The sequence below is a fragment of the Thunnus thynnus genome, chromosome 13 (assembly GCF_963924715.1).
Source record: "Thunnus thynnus chromosome 13, fThuThy2.1, whole genome shotgun sequence".
In the NCBI taxonomy this organism is placed as follows: Eukaryota; Metazoa; Chordata; class Actinopteri; order Scombriformes; family Scombridae; genus Thunnus; species Thunnus thynnus.
The window spans coordinates 13,646,834-13,666,462 of NC_089529.1; the positions used below are offsets into that span (position 1 = coordinate 13,646,834).

At 37.8% G+C, this 19,629-nt stretch overlaps 1 protein-coding gene across 1 annotated transcript; it reads right to left on the bottom strand.

Annotated features, from left to right (window-relative positions):
• Positions 1-328: 328 nt before the first annotated feature.
• On the bottom strand, positions 329-17,317 carry hephl1b (hephaestin-like 1b). Its single transcript, XM_067608137.1, has 20 exons — positions 16,618-17,317; positions 14,343-14,587; positions 12,836-13,048; positions 12,208-12,408; positions 11,558-11,812; positions 10,932-11,100; positions 9,701-9,840; positions 9,416-9,547; positions 8,727-8,932; positions 8,177-8,321; positions 7,813-8,025; positions 5,488-5,704; positions 5,231-5,370; positions 4,999-5,124; positions 4,737-4,843; positions 4,365-4,596; positions 3,091-3,230; positions 2,613-2,766; positions 2,470-2,484; positions 329-1,114 (listed from the first exon to the last, which is right to left on the bottom strand). The coding sequence occupies exons 1-20, from the start codon at positions 16,788-16,790 to the stop codon at positions 1,011-1,013; spliced, it is 3,327 nt and encodes a 1,108-aa protein (XP_067464238.1). The 5' UTR covers positions 16,791-17,317; the 3' UTR covers positions 329-1,010.
• Between the last annotated feature and the right edge of the window lie 2,312 nt (positions 17,318-19,629).

Genomic DNA, 19,629 nt, shown 5'->3' on the forward strand with positions numbered 1-19,629 from the left:
ACTATGATCAATGTCACAGATTAAAGGTAAAAACCACCCAGTTTGAAATTCAAATTTTCTTTCAATCTGGCATCCTATAAAATCATTCATGGCGATGGAGAATTTGATCTATCAATCCGAGATTAACCAATCAGACTGTGTGCTTATCAACCATTAACAGATCATCTGCTGGTGATACAAGAAGTGGATGTATCACTATCTTTCCTTACTTAACAGTTATTTACAAACTCATTACAATTCCTCACTAGTGCAGTGTTTTATTTCCTACATCTTATCAAAAACATTTATTGATCTGATCAGCTACCTACACAGAATATCGGACACCACAGATTTTCAAGACAGAATTTAATCGTCTGAGATGTAATTAAATTACAACAGTACATCACTGTAAAATTAATAAAAAATAATAACTTTTCAATTCTCCACAGGGAGCTAAAGTTAAACATGCAGTATAGTTGAATGGAGGGCTGTACACAATAAGAAAATGAATAGTCATTGACCTGTTTTCTTGGCAACTTTTTATTTCCAAATTGAATTAACGCCACCTTGTGGTGCTTGGTAAAGCTAGCACATGATAGAAAAATGACATGTGACAGTGAACATAATCACTAAAAAACAAATATCACAGCAAAGCTGAATAAATGTCTTTATTACACATTCATAACTGGAATCAAATATTTGGTTCAGTAGTGCTTTGCAAAGCCAGCCACACAAATCACATCAAACAGTGCAAAATGCCAGAAAACAAGAGCAACACAGAAACAATCCACAAATATAAATTGATTCTTTAAGTCAGAGTAAATAAAATAACTTTGAACTTTATACCTTTATACATGATTGTACAGTTTTTGATATACAGTTTTTTTACTGGCTTGATAATTGCTTAATATTTACACATATAACCTCTCACAAACACATACACAACAGTGATTTTTCCCCTATTTTGTTTTTTTTTTCTTTAAGTGCATTAATGATGACCACACACACAATCCAGTGTCAGAATCCCTTCATTAGTGCAGCCAACTTAGCCCACTAGCCATGAGACCAAGTGCCAGTGAGAGCAGCAGAGTCATTATGCAGCCTTCAGTTCCTGGTGATGCATTATGAAAGATGTCTAGATAAGAGAACGGAAAAGGAAGACAAGAGGGAAGGGACAGGATAAGCCAACAATGAAACATTTTACATCAACGCCTCACCATATGTGTGTTTGCCATATAATTGAAATTATGTGACCGAACTTAGTGATGCACTCAATGTTGCAGTTTTACCAGAACATCTCAGATTTATTATGTATATTATATGTCATATTTATTTTGTCTAATAAGGGCTTTATAACAGGAACCATTAATGCAACAATGTCTCTCGGAATTGATTTCATCCTTATCAAAGTTTATATCATCAAGAATTTATTAATTTATGTGCTGCACTACATCTTTTAGCAGTGTCACAACTCTAAAGGAATGCATGACGCAAAAAGGCATGTTTTTTTTGCCTTATTCAATACATTCAGCTAAGCAAAGATAGATAACATTTAACAAAACATCCATTGCATAACAGCACAGACAGAGAAAGTCCAATACTTGCTGTCCAATGTTCTGACTTGTGTTGACCTAGAAAGAGAGAAATGAATGGTATGCTATGGCCGTGAGCGGATCAAATTACACTATTAGTAGTCTTAATAGTCGTAGACTATTTTCTTAACAAAATAGTCCTTTAAAATGACACAAGAAGGCACAGTGATACTGTTTGATACAATCACTACAGTTGTCACTATACTTATGGACTGAAAATATTTGTTTAAACACCTCCCATTTTCTCCTTTGCTAATGTTTGCATGTGCCTGGGAGAAGGAATGTCCCTTAGGTGAACCACTTCTCTTTCCATCCGGGCTTAGGCCCAAATAAGGTACCATTCTGTGTCTTGGAGTAAACAGGACATGTTAAGGGGTCAAAGGCCACATATGGCTTTAGGCTCTTCCTTGATTTGTGTCTTTAGGTGTTGTGGCTCTTAGTTAACATATATGTGCATGTAAATGTATCTCGTGGCTGCAATCCATAAGTTTTATATGATTTGACCAATCAATGATCATTTCTTTGTCTCTAAAGACTATAAAAAGGTCAGTTTGGCTTTGTATAGCGAGACAGAGGAATGATTCGCTTTGTGTGAGTTCTGCCTCCTAATTGATCAATAATAATTTCGTTCATTTTCAGATCAATCACTGTCTGTGCTTTAATTTCTGTGTTTGTGTCCAGTGTTTTAGCAGCAATTCCACGACACTCCCTTAATATCAATTAAAGTAAATACTTGTATAATTTAGATGTAATGTGATGTAACATTAATGTGCTAACAAAGTGACGAGCATATTTAAAATATCAACACAGTGCTGACATGAACAAAATACTTGACTCTCGCTGTGAGGTTTTGCAATCTTGTGTGCATCATTTAGTCATGAGATAAAACAGATCTTACCACGTTGGGAGGTTTCTGTAAATGAAAAAAAGCAGAAGTTACATGTTAGAGAAATCCTCTTCAGTAACTATGTCCCATATGTGAATGCACATGTATGTGTGAGACTGACATATGTACATCATCATTCGCACACACATACACACCTTTGATGGTGAAAGTGGTCTCCATGCCAGCGTGAATGTGGTCAGTCACGTGACAGTGGAGAAACCAAGTCCCTGGGTTCCCAGCCACCATCTCAACGGTCTGGAAAGTCCCGGGGAAGAGGTCAAAGACATCTGCACGGTGCACGCGGTCCGTCTGATACACACCCACATAAGATACAGGAAACAGAGAGGAACAAAAAATAGGAAGTCATTACTGAGAAAGGGAACTAAAAACTTCTTGTGTGAGCTTTGAGAGGTTTTTCACACAGATAACAAGAACATCCAATATCAGAATCTCATTATTTCATTTAAATCAAATAGACCAGTTCTACACTGTGTGACTGTGAAAGGATGGGATATTTTCTGCATTCCAAATCCACTTCCTGATAAGAACTGTATTATTTGTATAAAGATCATTTGTCTGGTACTGTTTTATTTCTACATAATATTAGACTTTATTTGTGACGGTGAGGCTGACCTTGTAGGTAAAAGTCTCAGCGTGAAAGTGAACGGTGTGCATGTCAACTTCATTGCCCATGCCAAGAAGATACCAGTCAACTTTCTGGCCCTGTGTCATCTCCAGTCCATGGAGGTTACCGTACAGCATGCCATTGATCCCTTCAACAGACATTTCACACATGGAGATTACCACACACTCACACCAAAACACATAGACAGTGACGTGCAGTCATCAACAAACAACAACAAAAACATAAAAACACTTATTAAAGGTAAATTGCATAAGAATGAATGAGTCCTAAATTGAATTGAATTTAGTTTATGTGTGTATTGTGTCTAAAATATGTGTGTTCATAGACCTGTGTATTTGAGTAATTACAGGTTTATACACTCCTGCACTGGAGCTTGGCATTGGGTTTTAATTACACAGCATTATCATAATTATTGTGATTATTGCTGCTCTTACTTTTAATATGATTTTTGTGGTATAGGTATTGCACAGGGCTTGGTTTGCACATCTAGATGTTAAGTTCTGTGTTATGATATTTTCATTATTTGTTTCATATATTTTATTATGTCTTATGTGTCTTATGTTTAAGGGCCTGTTTGTTCTATATTTCATGACAAATTTCCCCTTGGGGACAATAAGTTGATGAAGTTGATGTTGAAGTTCTACTTTCCAAATGTTTGTTAGTTCAAATGACTCTTAAAAACATTTGAATTCAAATTGCATTCTCTTGAATAGTTTGTTTAATTTTGTTTTTTAATTCTACCTTGTTATTTTATTTTATTTTATTTTATTTTATTTTATTTTATTTTATTTTTTATTTTTATGTCTGTTAAGCACTTTGAAACCTGTTCTGAAAAGTGCTGTATTATTGTTAAATTCTAATCATGATATCGGCTCTGCATGACAACACGTAGGCACAGTAGTGCTTGGAGCTAAATGCTAACATCAGCATGCTAATGTGCTTACAGTGACAATGCTAAGTTTAATGTTTAATGTTTACCAGGTTCAATATCAGAGTTTGCATGTTAGCATGCTAACATTTACTGATTAACCTTTAGTTTGGCAGGTATTAGGTCATAAACCAAAGTATTGGATAAATTTAAATTAATTTTGACCTGATGATGGCGCTAGATGAAAAGTTGAGGGATCACCACATTTGTAACAGCTGAGGGGGGCATGAATATGTGAACCAAATTTCATGCCAATCCATTAAGTTAAATTATGTCATGGATAAGAGAATTTTACTCTCTGTGCCTCCCCCTCCCACTCTTCTTATCTCTTACCGTGCATCATGTTACTCTCCTCAAAGCCTTCGTCTTCCATAATGGTATCAGGGTCGATGTTGAGGTATTTTTTGATGTTGTCTTCCAAGTACCAGGACTGGTTTTCATCATACACCATAAAAAGCAGAGCAAACTCCTTCACGTCATCCCTCTGTCTGTCGGGGCCTTTACCTCGCTGCAGAGTCCCGGGTCTGCACACCACCAGAGGCCCCAGAAGACCACTGTATAGATCCTGAACATAAACAAATGAACCTGCTCTGTCATCTAATATTTCAACTCCCATTTTAATGTGCAAGTTAATTAAAAAATTTTTGCACACAGTGTGAATTGTCTGCTTCCATGGGACTTTTGTTATATACAGGCAACATGTACCTTAATGAAATTTACAGTGGAGTAGTAGGCGTAGGAGATGCAGTTAGGATCTGAGACCCCTGGACCAGAGCTTTTAGGAACATCCCACGTCAACTCAATTATGTAGCCTGAAGGGAAGAGAACAAACACAGACAAACAAATATCAATCTCACTGCTTCTGAGAAAAGGCCATTGTTTTGCAGCACTACCTCTTTTTGAGAAAACACAAGTGACATCATGCATTTCATTTAATCTATTTATTTCTATATTATATATTTCTCACCAGGTTTGACAGGAACGTGTGCGCCACTGGCCTTTACTCCATGTGCGCTTATCGAGTACGCCCGGCTGGCTTTGTTCTTGAATGTGATCACGATCTGCTCTCCTACCTCTGCTTTGATTATTGGACCTACAGGGGAAAAGAAAACTCATGCATGTCTGGATGTATTCATGAATAGATGTTCTTATTCAATCTCTTCTTGATCAAAAATAACATAAAGAGCATCTAAACTTACCCATAATTCCCAAGTGTTGCTGGTTTTGCTGCCGTTTCTTCTGAACTTTGAAGGTTTCATCAGTGTATTCTCTATACACGACCTTCTTATAGCGTGAGCCAATTCTGTCTTTCCCTTTCTCCAAAAAAGTATTGCCTGGACTGGGAGACATGTACCAATTTGCTTCCATTAACAACCAGTAATAAGTTATGCCACAAATCACAGGCTCCGGCACCAACACTGAAACACATCATCCTACAATTATCTTGATCACACACCTGTCCTCTAATGTGCCATGGTTTTTCTCCTGCTCCCAGGCTCTGTTAGGTGAGAAGTCCCACTCTATTTCTTCAGCGCTGATAAAATACTGCACGATCTTGGTCGGCTTTGTGCGTGTGTGGTTAAACTTGTATCCAGGGCAGATGTTCACTTTGTACTGCTGCCTCATGCCTGCTGAGTAGTGGTCTGTTACTCTGCAGCTCACCTCATAAACACCTGTCAGGAAAAATGAGAAGAGGTAAAAGGATTTGGACACATGAATGGATATTTTTGTAGTCAGAAGAAGATGCTTCCTGAGAAAGAGCTTTATCCTATGTGCATCTGCAACTGAAGTGTGCATTGCACAGTTGTGTTTTTCAACTAAGCATTTGTAAGGTAGCTCTCTGAACACACTTCACTAGTTTATTTGGGAGGCTTGCACTTCCAAGTTTTGATTACATCTAACCATTGTTCCTATTCAATTTGAATGCACTTATTGTAAGTCAATTTGGACAAAAATGTCTGCCAAATGAATGTAATATAATGACGCTTTGACTTACAACCAAAAGTGTCAACTATCCAGTGGTGGAGGAAGTATTCAGATCCTTTACTTAAGTAAAAGTAGCAATACCACAATGTGAAAATACTCCACTACAAGTAAAAGTCCTGCATTCAAAACCTTACATAAAAAGTATGTAAGTATTATCAGCAAAATTTAATTAAAGTAAAAGTACTCATTCTGCAGAAAAATGTCAATGTTTTACTATTATATATGATGTTTTTGGATTAATATTACTGCTGCATTAATGTGTATGTTGCATTTTACTGCTGTAATTGTTTCAGGTTGAGCTAATTTTAACTACTTTATATACCATTGGGTAGTTTAATCTACAGTAATGCATCATATTCTATAAGATCATCATATGTTTCTAGTGTCGCTGTCCTGTGAGAACCATGTATCTCTAAGAAGTCAACTTTCCACAAGCTCAGAAAAACAGCCCTGTTTTCAGCTTTGTGACACAGCTTTTTTCAGCTAGTCCAACAGGGTTTTTAAAATAGTTTATTTAGTTTAAGAAGTAGGAGTAACCCATAAAGGAACACTTTCAGTTTCTCACAAACATTCACATTTAAAATCACCAAATTTGGAGATGCATGGTTTTCACTGAAGAATTGCAATCTGAAAACTAACTAGTCACTACAGCTGTCAGACGAATGTAGTGGAGTAAAAAGTACAATATTTGCCTCTGAGATGCAGTGGAGTGGAAGTATAAAGTTGTATAAAATGGAAATACTCAAGTAAAGTACATATTACCTTGAATTTGTACTTAAGTACAGTACTTGGGTAAATGTACTTAGTTGCATTCCACCCCTGCAACTATCATTGAAATGAAAAATTAAAAAACACACTTGGTTTGCAGCCATTGCTGCTTGTAGTTAGATCAGCATCTTTTTTTTCTCTTCTGTGTTGCACTGAACCCATTCTAGGCCCCATACAGAAAAAATTGGCATGCTATTTGGGGAATTCCACTGAAATGTGGTGATGGTTGGATTCTTTAGCTTGTGGTTTGCAGTATGTTGCAAATGTCCACATATGTAGGGTTAGCTTGAAATGGGTAGACTGTATATTATCACCATTGTTGTGCTCTATGCCTGTAGAGTGTGTTTGTATGCTATCTGAGCAACTGGATGTTAAAGTTTACTCCTTAATTTATATTGCTGCCACTTTTCCTTTGTTGATCTTGGAGTAATCCAGAAAAAGCAAAACAGTATCTTATAAGCAAACAATTTGTGGGAAGTTGTGATTGCATAAGTCATTCAAATGGAGAACGGAAATTCCATAGACCTGAGGTCACATGTATGCTCTGTACTGCATCCTCTGTTACACTGAACTGATTTTTTTCTTTTCCCTTGATGCCTAGCATGACTGCAGCAAAAATCTGATGTCAGCGATTTCATGAAACAATATTTTTCTTAACCTTAAAGATCTAAACCTAAGTAAAACTGATTCACAAAACAAAGGGGGTGATCTTAGAAAGTCTTGATTGAAATTGACAACTTCAGCATCATTTATTGTAGCATTTTTCCTTTAACTGGGCTGGGATGAATATCTGGGATATATGTCAGCATACTGTAGATAACATAAATACTAAATACAATACATATGTATTCATATTTCCTGCACCAGTTTGTGTTGTGGTTAAGCATGAGTTATAGACCACACTTCCTGTTGTCTGTTTCAGGAAGACATGCACACAAGGTTAACCAAGCATGTTTGAACTCTGATAATGAGAGAAAGCGATGTGGTGTTTTATGAGTGTGTGTACGTAAAGAGTAACATGACTGACCGGGAGAGTTTGGCTGCATTGCGACAGTAGAAGTGGTGTGAGGGAACAGGCTGAGGGTGTCTCGGGTTGTATTCATCTTCTTGAAGGTGTTCCCCTCGAAATAAACACCGTGGATGTCTGCCTCTGTACCAAGCCCAAAGGTGTACCACCTAACTTTGTCTCCGGCACACATCTCCAGTCCAGGAAGGTTCCCATACATAAGCCCATTTACCGCTAAAATGAAAAGAAAATACCAAATACAATACCAGAAAAGGCACTCAAAATATGATGCTAATGTTACAATCTGTATCAATCTAACATAATATTTTAATCAAATACAGGCAATGAGGTAAAAACAACACACTATTTGCCAAACAGTGATTACCATGCATCTTATTGCTCTCCTGGAAGAGCTCATCAGTAGTATTTGACATGCTGTTGCCAAACTTCTCGATATTCTCTTCCAAATACCAGCTGACGTTTTCATCCATGACAGAAAACAGAAGAAAGAACTCCTTATCCACACCTCTCTGTTAACAAAGCACACACAGTCACACTATCATTAACACCATAACATTTTTTACACTTTTTTAAAAAAGCTTTTACATGCATCTTTGAACATGCAAATGTTAATGTAGCATCAAAATTGTAAACTCTTTTCTCCTCACCATGTTTCGTTGTTAAATTAACTTGCTATACTTCAGCACAGTATATTTGTTCTCATTTTAGCTATCTTATCTGCAATGGCCCAATTTCCAGACAAAGACTATTAACCTTTCATTTAATCTTCAATTTCAATAAATTATTCAGTTAACTGATTGAAAATAAATTAATGGCAATTCACGATTGAATCATTTAAAAGCAAACATTTACTAGTTATAGATTCTTTTAAGAGATGATTTGCTATATTCCTCTGTGTGAGAGTGTTTGTTAACCTCCTTTCCTGTCTCCCCCAGCGTCCCTTTCTTGCACACAAGCAGAGGTCCCACTAATCCAGAGTTGGTGTCATCGGCGGCATGAGTGCCAGAGTAGTACAAGTAGGGAATACACGGAGAATCAGATGAAGATGGACCTTCCAGCACCTGCCAGGTATAGGTGAAGCTCTCCCCTGGACCAACGTGGGAGCCAGGCTTGTCAACACCTATTGTGCACAAAGAACTGCAGTTATCAGGTCTGGCACCACTTCAGTCATCTATCCATTTGCACAGACTAGCCAAAGGGATTAATTGATATTTCCTCATCACTTAGCTTATAGGTCCAGTGTTCTTGTCTCTTGTTTAAGTGAGCATAAAGTTTCTATAGTCTTTTTTTCTACTCAGTTCAATAAATGTGATGAAAGTGTAGTTAAGAACCTTTAATGTCGTATTACTAACTTGGTAATAGATAAAATCATATTGTTTGACTGTTTAGGTCACCAGTCATGCCACTGATGTAAAACTGAATTATAATTGTATGTTTGATAAAAAAATAATAGTTGAATTACAAATACTTTCTTTTTACATGGCAAAATTACTGATTACTAATAACAAGGTGTTTGTAGTCAATGTCAGTCACTGTGTCCACAAAAATCTTTTAATTTGACATATTTTGAAATTCAGTTATAGGTAACTGGCAGCTTTCTCACCAATCCCATAGCTGCTTCCCTCGAAGCGTTTGTCATAGTGCAGACCGTGAGGCTGAATGCTGTAATTTCTATCAGCCTTATTCATGAATGTCACTCTGAGAGTGTCTCCTTCCTCTGCCCTTAGGACTGGACCTGGACAAACGCGGAAGACAAATATAACCAGAAAACAGGTGTTTTAAAGACATATGTGAAAGACAAGACACCAGTGTACCAGAGAGTATAAGGTACAGAAGTGTGGCATCTGATTTCATCAAATTCAGTACTTGACGAAAAGACAGGCCTTACCTAAGAGTCCTAGATGTTCAGAATCAGGTGTTGGTGTTTTTTTGGTGGTGAAGGTATCGTCTGTGTACTCTTTGTATATCACTTTCATGTAACTACCGCCGACCCTACCATCATCTCTGCCAAAAAATATTTCTGCGGCACTGAGAGGAAAGGGTGGGGAGTGTGGGAGAGAAAAAGCAGATAGCACAATATATTGTAAATAAGGAAGACCGTGATGTGGTTTTGTAATAAAAAGTGGCCTGGATAACGCAAAGGTGTGGAATTTCATAGTAGAGAGAAAGTGAACAGAACAAACAGCTGGCCAGTCAGAGGGGGTTCGCTGTGCTAGGTCAGGGAACAATAACAAAGACAGAACAACAAGTGAATCACTATCCACACTGTTTACGCTAGACACTACAAAACTGCCTCGCCACAGGGACCAGCTCACATGCAATATAATCAGCCCTGTTCAGAGGCCGTACACACAGACCAGCAATTCTGATCAGGTTTTGCAAGCCTTAAAGGGATAGTTCACCCCAAAATGAAACAGTGATTATCTACTCAGTGATTTAGCTCCTGTACTTCTACCTTAGCCTTCAAACAACTGAGGTTTACAGAATTTGAGGTTGGCTATATTTTCAGACTGCAATATTCTTATCAAATACATGACTCACAATAATACAGCTGTACTTATAAAACACAGAGATTACTCTGCATTAGGTGCGGGAGACATTTATGCAGTTGTTAAGAGATCTGTTCCAGATGTGTAATATAAATTTAGTTTAGGGTTAACCCTGATCTTCACCCTGACAGAAAAATGAAGTCATATTTTCACAATTTAAGGAAACTAAGCATTATTCAAACATGACAACAGGATAGTTTCACATTTTAAAACCTGAGGTTATATAAAACTATACATGTTTGGCAACAGTATATGCAGTAAAAATGTCTTTTTTGGTTAGATTTGGATAAAAACAAATAGATATAAGCAGTCTAATTCTCAACAACTGTTTTGGGCTGACTGACTGCGATGAGCACACCAGTTTAGACAGTAAAGCAACTTTAATGGACATTAATGGCCTCTGATAACCTGAGTAGTTTGGGAGAAATCTGGCATGACACTATGTGGGCTAACTACCATGTAGGGGGCTAACTCACTGTCTGTTTGGTAGGGTTTGGAATTCCATATCTTTCGGTTCCCATGTATTATATAACAGAGAGAAACTCATAATTCAACAAGTTGCCTGCCCACCTGTTGGGGTCAGTAAGGGTTACATTGTTTATCACGTCTTTTCCTGAGGGAGCATAGTTCCACTCGACTTTCTCTGCTGCCAGGTAGTAACTCCTCACAATGCCGCTCCTCCCTGTGGAGCTCTCCTTACTGCCACATGACTTCACTTCATAAAAGGCCTGCATCCCAGCTGGAATAGATGAAGAGACACACACACACACACAAAAACGTTTCACAACCTATAATTCACATGTGCAGTGTAAATGCTTGTGATGAAACCTTCCTGAAGAAATCTTAATGACTGAAAATCAACCTGACAAATCTATCGGTTCATGTTTAACTGTCCATAAAATAATAAATATTCAACGGCTCAGATAACACGTTCAACTTTCTTATCTCACGGAAGTTGAGCTAGTATGGCTCATTCAGTTCTATGTTCAACAGACTTTGAACAGACCGTAAACTACAACACAGCAAGTCTTGACATGTTTAAAGTACAAGAGCTGCTGTGGAAAGGCTCGTGACATTATGCTTTAGCAGTACCTCCCAAAAATGCACTCTCCACTGTCATTAACTCTGCACAACTCATAAAGTCTCAGAGCAGAGAGGTCAAAGGTGACACTGAGGTTAAAGGTCAGGTGCCCTACCTTGCAAGTGGTCATTAACCTGGCAGGTCAGCAGCCACTTTCCTCTTGACTTTGGGACCATCTCAGCTGTAGCAAACGTGGCTGGGAACAGGCTGAGGACATCGGTGCGGTGGCCACGGTCCAGCAGTGTATTCCCATGAAAAAAGGCAGAGTGAATGTCTACCTCATTACCCATGCCAAACAAATGCCAGGCCACTGCACGGTCCTGGCATAACTCAATTCCGGGCAGGTTACCAAACATGTACCCATTAATAGCTGTCACACAAAGAAAAACACAGGCAGATGTTAGAGGGAAGGACAAACACAACAAATTCAACCTTTAAACCTTCTTTTATATACTTTGTTTAAAGAATTAGTAATGTAAAGTTTGATGTGAGGTGACTTGATTGTGAAAGACTTTAAATAATGTAACAATGCAGACAGCTCAGTTTTGTAACAGTGACTCATATAACATAGGATATTAAAGGATGCAGGGGTAACAGGGTGCAGGGGATGTGGGACAAGATGAAAACTGAGATAAGTATTTTTAGATTTTGTGAAAAACTTAAAATAAATCAAATTTCATTTCAGAATAACTAATATTTTTTCTTGTTATCCAACTTAATCTGTCGTTTTAGAGTTAAACAATCAGAAAAACACTAATCTCTCACCGTGCATCAGGTTTGACTCCTCGAATTCTGGGTCTCCGGGTTTGACGCCAGCTGGATCACCGCACCTCTGAATGTTGTCATCCATGTACCAACTCATGTTTTCATCCACCACGTTGAACATCAGGAAGACGTCCTGGTCCACATCATTACGGGCCGACTCTTTGAGAGACTGGACTGGTTCATTAGTCTCCTTCAAGATTCCTGCAGTCAAAGAGAAAGATGAGACACAGACAAAACATGCAAGCTAAGGGTTAAAATGCTACATATCTATGTAGTCAAGCGCAGACAGAATCACATTTAAAACTGCAACAATCATGGATGATAGACCTGAGAGTGGGGTAAATCTCTGTGTAATTCTCCCTGTGGATTCCACCATCTTTGTTTTTCTTGGCAGTTTTTTCATTATTGTCATTAAGGGCCTAAGGTGATGTTTGTTTTATCGTGGGTGGAGGAAGCACTTAGTGATTGTATTTGTAATTAAGATTAAGAGATATACAATTAAATTTGATTTGACTTCATAGGAAATTTTAAAAAGTCTTAATAATCATAATACTAATAATATTATTACTAGAAGGTAATAATAAAAAGTCTTCTAATGTACTGTTGTTCCTAACATGTAGTCACATACCTTTCTTGCAGGTGAGCAGTGCCCCTATAAGACCTGTGGTAATGTCCCTGGGGGCATCTATGTGAGAGTGGTAAACCCAGGTCAGGCAGTTGGCATCATCATCTGTGGGGGCGAATTCTGGCCTGACCTCCCAGCGGTAGGTATAACTTCCTCCCGGAGGAACAGAATCGTCCTTCTTCAAATTGCCTGACGTTCCATCTGGATAGAGTGCCCCTGGTAGACAAATATAAAATATTTATGCTGATATCAGTTTAAAGAGCAGTTGAGTCTTTCTGCTACCACTTTATGTCAGCAGACAAACCAAACAAAAGGGCTACGGAGCGTTTGTTGTTGTAAAATACAAGTTTGCCTTCACCATTTAAAATCAGATACTAAAAGCAGCAAAGGAACGCATAAAATGTTGTGAATGTCCATTTAGGTCATATTCATTTCCTCTACTGGTCTTATCTCTGTCAGCCTCCACAAACACATAAATGACCTCAGTCTTGGTGACAGATGGCAGTGAACTCTGTACCAGTTTGTACTCATCACACGACACAGTTTACCACAGTCGATTTTATCAGTTTAATTCCACCCCCTTTTTTATATTTTTCCTAACCCTACATCTCCCTTCCTTTTCAAGGGGCTGTTTATACATTCAGACGGGAAATGGGGGCTTGTTGCGTAACAAAGAGCTGTAAAGTTCAAAACACTTAAGAGATATATTTGACTTCAGAGCCACTCAGCTGTTGAAATTGTGCTCTATGATAATTTGCACTCACACTGACTTAAATCGACTCTTTGACAGTCTGGCACAGAAACAAATAAAATCAAAACATGCCAAGACGCCACAATTTTAGATGAGTGTTAGTCAAAGACACAGTTTTTGCATTAAGAATCCAATAATGGATCTTATATCCATGTGCCTGGATAATGTTTCTGACAATGCAGAGCCAGTAACCAAGTTATCACTGAGCCTTTGGACGCAAAGTGTCACGCTGTACTGCTTCTGCAGTAATGCCAAAACTTGAAGACTGTACGGTGAGACACATCTCTTGATAATGATCTTGTTCTCCATTTTCTTATCATACTTTCACTTTCCAAAACAAAAACAAACAAAGCCATGGCCTGAATGAAACACTCACTTACAGGAAATCATTTTTAGCAGAACGATTTCACTTGTTGACTAACCTTCCTCTCTTAGATATCTGTGGCAATATCACCAATGCTACAATTCATGAAACCTAGCACGGAACGTCAAATATCAAAGTCATATAAACAATTGCTAGATCATCTAGATTTTTCTACAGTTGTCTTTGTAACATTTTAATACATTTTAATACTGTGTATCCATTTTAGCAGAAAATCTATTTAATATAGTTATATTATTTTCCATGAAGAGGTGTCATTTCTATCTGGGGAATATCTCATTTAGAACCTTTGAAACCATTTGAGAATCAAACCCTGATTGATATTGCACGTCTCTCAGTGTGTAAATGCAGTATGTGTGTTTCTATGTGCACTTTACCCTCTGAATTCTTCTCATAGAAAACTCCGTGGGGATGCATAGAGTAGTTCCTGGATGCAAAGTTCTTTAGGTGGATTATGATAACGTCATCAACCTCAGCCCGCAGTATGGGCCCCAGGAAGCCCAACCAGGCGGGTCGGGGGGCCAGGTGCTTGTATGTGTCATCTGTGTATTGTCGGAACATAGCCTTCTTATAAACACTGCCAATACGGTGGGGTCCACCTTCCAGGAATATAGAAGCATGTCTGAAATAGAAACGGATGAAAGAAAAAAAAGAGTGTAAGAGATACAGATAGAGCAGTAGTTACACAAGAGGAGTGTAGGAGGACAAGAGAGACAAATAATACTTCTGCTTTGATGGGTATTTCTTAAGATCATGGTCACGTTATTGTCATATTACAAGATTTCATAAAGATAAGTGGTTTTATCACGCTTCATACATATTTTTTAAAAAAAGGAAGCATGAATAAATTTAAAAAAGCAAGAGAGCAACAGAATAAAGACACTTCTGCAAATATAAGTATGAGAAACATTATATACAAACATCATGATATAGACAATATGACTGTAACTAACTATACAACTGTGTGCAAAGTATTACAAGTATTAAAAAAAGCAAAACACAAGTATGGCAAATGGTGTGATTCCACTCTAGCACACTATATGATTGTTTGTGCATTATGCACTCATTAAGATTTCACAACAGGCTCAGATTAATCTTTCATCATTATCATTATTATTTTATCATTTATTGTCAATAACAAATTAAATTTCATTTTAAAACATACATGGACTAAGTCATGAATCCCTTAACTGTAGCTGTGATGCCACAAAACAAATAGTATCTGGTTGCAGTTATCTACCAATTAGACTTTGTGATGACACGTTTCTGTGAGATAATAACCTGTTACTGGAGCTGCGGCAAACACAATTTGTGCTACTGTATAAATCCTCTGCCTACGTATTAAATAATATCCAAACTAAAAGAAGGCGGACAGTGAGCACATGCAACCCAACTCAGATACAGTTGCAGGACAAAGGAAATAATATCCAAAACAGGAAAATAATATGATAATGGTTAATATGATATCTGAAGAAAGTTAAAAAATATCATTCAATGAATGCTAAAATATCTTGGTTTTAGTACAAGCAGTGTTGCGTAAAGTTGCTTGAGTGAAATTTGAGTGCTCACTGAGGGAAGGCTGGCTGATGTAGTCAGCCTGGAAAGTCCAGAATTTTGCAAGGATGCAGGTGGGCGTTATGCTTCTAACTTATTTAGCTCTCTTATGGGATGAGATGAACTGTGGTGCAATCACAGCCCATCACATTAAAAAAAATATATATCTATAACAATATCCATAATATGTTTGCTTATGAAAGATGCACAAAGCAGGCAAAACCAGCTCCTAAAGAGATACATGGTGGGCTTTTATTTCAACTTGGGCTTTTCATAAGAGTAATAAACAGTCCATCAGTTTATCCTCATTTTCCCTCTAACTATTAGGATCTACAACTGGATCTATTTGGTACTTTTAATTACAGTTTAATCAAAGCAGTGGAGGATGCTGTCTGTCTGCAGTCTACAGTAAGTTTGAACTTCAAAAACATCACTATGTGAACAAACTGGTACTCAAATAAAAATTGACAGGTACCCCATTCATTTTCATTTTATAGATACCCCCCATTCAGCTATCTGAACTGTGATCAAAAATTATAACAATGACTGTAAATGATAACATTATGATTTTCTGGGCTCGACTGTCCATCTAAAATTTGACAACAAAATACATTAAAAGGTCATCATCACAATTACATACAGAGCTCCGTCCGGGCTTTTACATCTTTCTATCCATTCTTAAATAACAGTAACTTTACATTTAGATGAGAAGTAGCTGTTTGAGTAGCTTGTTTCATTTAGGTCAGCAAAGGAAGCCTCTAATCTCATGACAGTAGGCAGTCATTCATTGTTAGTCAGTCAAGCACTGTCCTCCAGCCAGCAGAGTACACAACAACCCAGTCAGAGGTAGACTGGGTTGTCTAGACACTATCACACCCTGGGAGGATGACATCACTTTGGACCTAAAACTTTTTTTTTATTTTCTGTGTTTATATTGGGCATCTTTGGTGTTATTCCACAGCATTTATAATCTTCAACTCTGAACTCTTCATGTGTGAATTTGATATTCAAATTATATATACATACAAAAACGCATCACAATCACATTCATAATATAATCGCATATAATTTTCCAAAACAACTATACCAGAAACTCACTCATCATCTTTGACGTCGTTCCCGTTCAACAGATTTTTTCCACTTGGTGCATAATCCCACGTGTCCTCAATGATCCCAACATAGTAAACTCTTTCCCTGCTGCGCTTCCCTTCAGCGCCGGAGGAAACGAGAAACAACAAACAACTCGCCAGCAGCCACAAAGTCCTCTCCATGTTCGGACGATTGCTCAGTTAGAGTGTTTAGCGGGTTTTCGGTTCAAAAAGGGCAAGTGGAAACTTCCGCTGACTCCTCCGTGCAAGCACTCTGCTGCACTTATGAAACTGCGACGGAAAACAGTCCTCCTATTCAGCAACAGGGCAGCAACGGTGACTGTGACCGCCTCCTCCGGTATCAGACGTGCAGGAATAATAACCACTCAGTCGTCTCGCGTTAATTATTATATGATGGTTTTGAGATAGCCTACTGGGAAATTAGGGTAGCCTAATGGACATACGTGCGATAAAATTAATGCATGACATAAGCACCATGGGGTTCAATGAGTTGGCTGTCAGGTTCCCAGAGGTGATGAATAAGCACCCAGCTGGTCTATACAGTTCTCTACATTTTGTTAGACTTTTGCAGAAAACAGATAAAGTCTTCATGTTTAACTCTCATTAACATACAATGATTACAGACTGGGGTCTCCGGGGAGCCCAAGAATGAACTACTGTAAGAAACAACCATCATAAAAAATGTTAACCCTCAAAACATTATTGGTTATGTAACTAACGTCATCTGAAACAAACAAACAAACAAAGAAAACAAAACAATAAATTATTATTAGTTTAGGAAAGTTACATTTAATTTGCATATTGTTTAAAACGAAAGTATATACTTTGCCCACAATCTTTCCACAAAGCCTTCAAAATGACTGACAGAGTGCTCCTGCAACCCCTGATAGTGTGTGATACTTTAAATTAAGACCCACGGCAAAAATAAACTCAATAAATACTTCCATCCATTAAAACTGCATAGGTGGAATCGGGCGCTTTTGACAGGACCCCTTTACATTGGTATTTTAAAAAAGTACTAGTTAAAACAGAAACAGAAAACAATGAGTCATCAAGAACAAACTGATTGAGGAAGTCGTTGATAACATAAAGAACCTTTGAATTATGACAAAGAGTACATCTCTGAGGTCTGCGGGTACACCAGTTGGCAGGATTGAGGTTAAAGTTGTGGTGAATTTCGTTGCCACCAAACTTAATGTATGAGTTCGAAACAGCATTTCACTGGGGTTGCGCCATTAATTTGAAACTGAATACAAAAACAGCAACATTGGAAGAATAGTTATGTAAATCTTGGACTTTTTTTTTTTAAATAAAGTTTTTTCATACTTACCTTTTCTGACTAATCTCTGAATCTCTCTGAAAAAAGCTCTAGTGGAAAAAAAACTGTTTATCCTACACCAGCCATGGTACATTCACATAGCAGGCTACCAAGTGATGATGTCAACACATTAAATCATGTTGTTAGCAATTTAACAAGTGGAAATACACTTGTTAAAGTCCTAATAATGCACATCCCTCTCAATCCATCCAGAACCTACTGTATAACAATGACACTAATGCATCTGTCAACCTGAAGCCTCATCATACCTCATCGTATCAAAGGAGTGAGGCTGACACCTGCTGACCAGCTCTGTGCAGTACAGTTGTTGAGAAAAAGGTGAATTGATGTCATTACAGAGCAAACGCAGGACACTGTTGTGATACACAAACAGCATAAATATTCTAGTCACTCTGGTCTTGTCCCCCTCATTTGTTTTGTTGGCTCTGATCCCTGAGTTTCCTATTTCTGATAATCCCCACAAATCTGTCAGTACAATCTGTACCCCAAGCGCAGTAGTGATTTAGTGCAAAGACAGCGTGCTTTGGGTGCAGGAAAATAAAGAAGCAAGGCTGAAAATAAACACCCATAGTACTGTTATTATTCTGTGGTGTGCTTGTGGGTCATCTGGGTCAAGTCCCTCAGCTCAGGAGTTGAGTGTGTTCTCGTCTGTCTTATCATGCCCCTTGAAATCCAAGCCCATAGAAAGAACACTTTGTTCCACAAGATCACCTGTGCTGTAATTTATTCTCAGTCAGGCCCCAGCGCAGCGCTTCTCTGAATGATGGAAATCTTTGGAAATTCAACTTGCTGTCTCCTGGCTATTTAATATTATAACTTGAGGTAATACATCTCAGCTCATCTGAGTCAGAACTGTCACATTTCCGTGCTGTTTTCAAGCCACAATGATTAGTGGCTCTATAATGCTTGTGCTGTTATTTATGTTACAGTCTAACAAAAGAGGCAAAATATCCCAAAGTCATGTGTGTATGTTCCACAAGCCTCCAGTTGAGAGAGAAGGCCTAACGCAATTTATACAGTGATGGTTAACATCTTGTGTCAGATAAAGCCTAATCTGATTCCAGATTTAGGCATTTAGTCGAAGATTTAGGCAGATTTACACTGTCCTCACAAACCGGCATTTGGCTGAAGTTCTATCCACAGTGAGTAGGTGGGGAATTGAACCTGAACAGACCTCTTACATCTTATCACTCAAATCTCTTAATCTTTCTGATTGTGGTTTTAATGAATGTTGATCTTGTCCCCCCAGTTACACTAATCTGTTGGAGAACTCAGGTTTGGAGAATTTATTGGAGGAGCAAACGTTTTTAAAGCTGAATCTAGTCTCCAAGTAGTTTAGGTAAGTAAATTGAAACTTTTACCTGAAAAGCAGATTGTAATAGCAAGTTATAAATAAGTTATTAATAGTCTACATATGTTGTAGCTTTGTTATCATTCTCCATTTACCTGTAAATTTATTATCCTTAAATTAATTTAAATTTTAGCTGCGCCAGTTGTCCATTTCAGTTCTATAGACTATTGATGATGATAATTATGATCAGTTATATCAGGTTTATTGCCAAGTAGGTTTGCACATACAAGGATTTTGCCTCGGTGTTGTGGTGCATAACAGTTAAAAGTATACACACAATTAAGTAGTCCAAAATAATGTAAAAAGGAAGA

Bases quoted from the DNA above. Each gene is read 5' to 3' on its own strand.
- hephl1b (XM_067608137.1), bottom strand. From the start codon at position 16,790: ATGGAGAGGACTTTGTGGCTGCTGGCGAGTTGTTTGTTGTTTCTCGTT. The intron at 5,371-5,487 runs GTGTGTGATCAA...CATGTCTCCCAG, and splicing joins CATGGCACATTAGAGGACAG to TCCAGGCAATACTTTTTTGG. The intron at 5,125-5,230 runs GTAAGTTTAGAT...TTTCCCCTGTAG, and splicing joins GCAACACTTGGGAATTATGG to GTCCAATAATCAAAGCAGAG.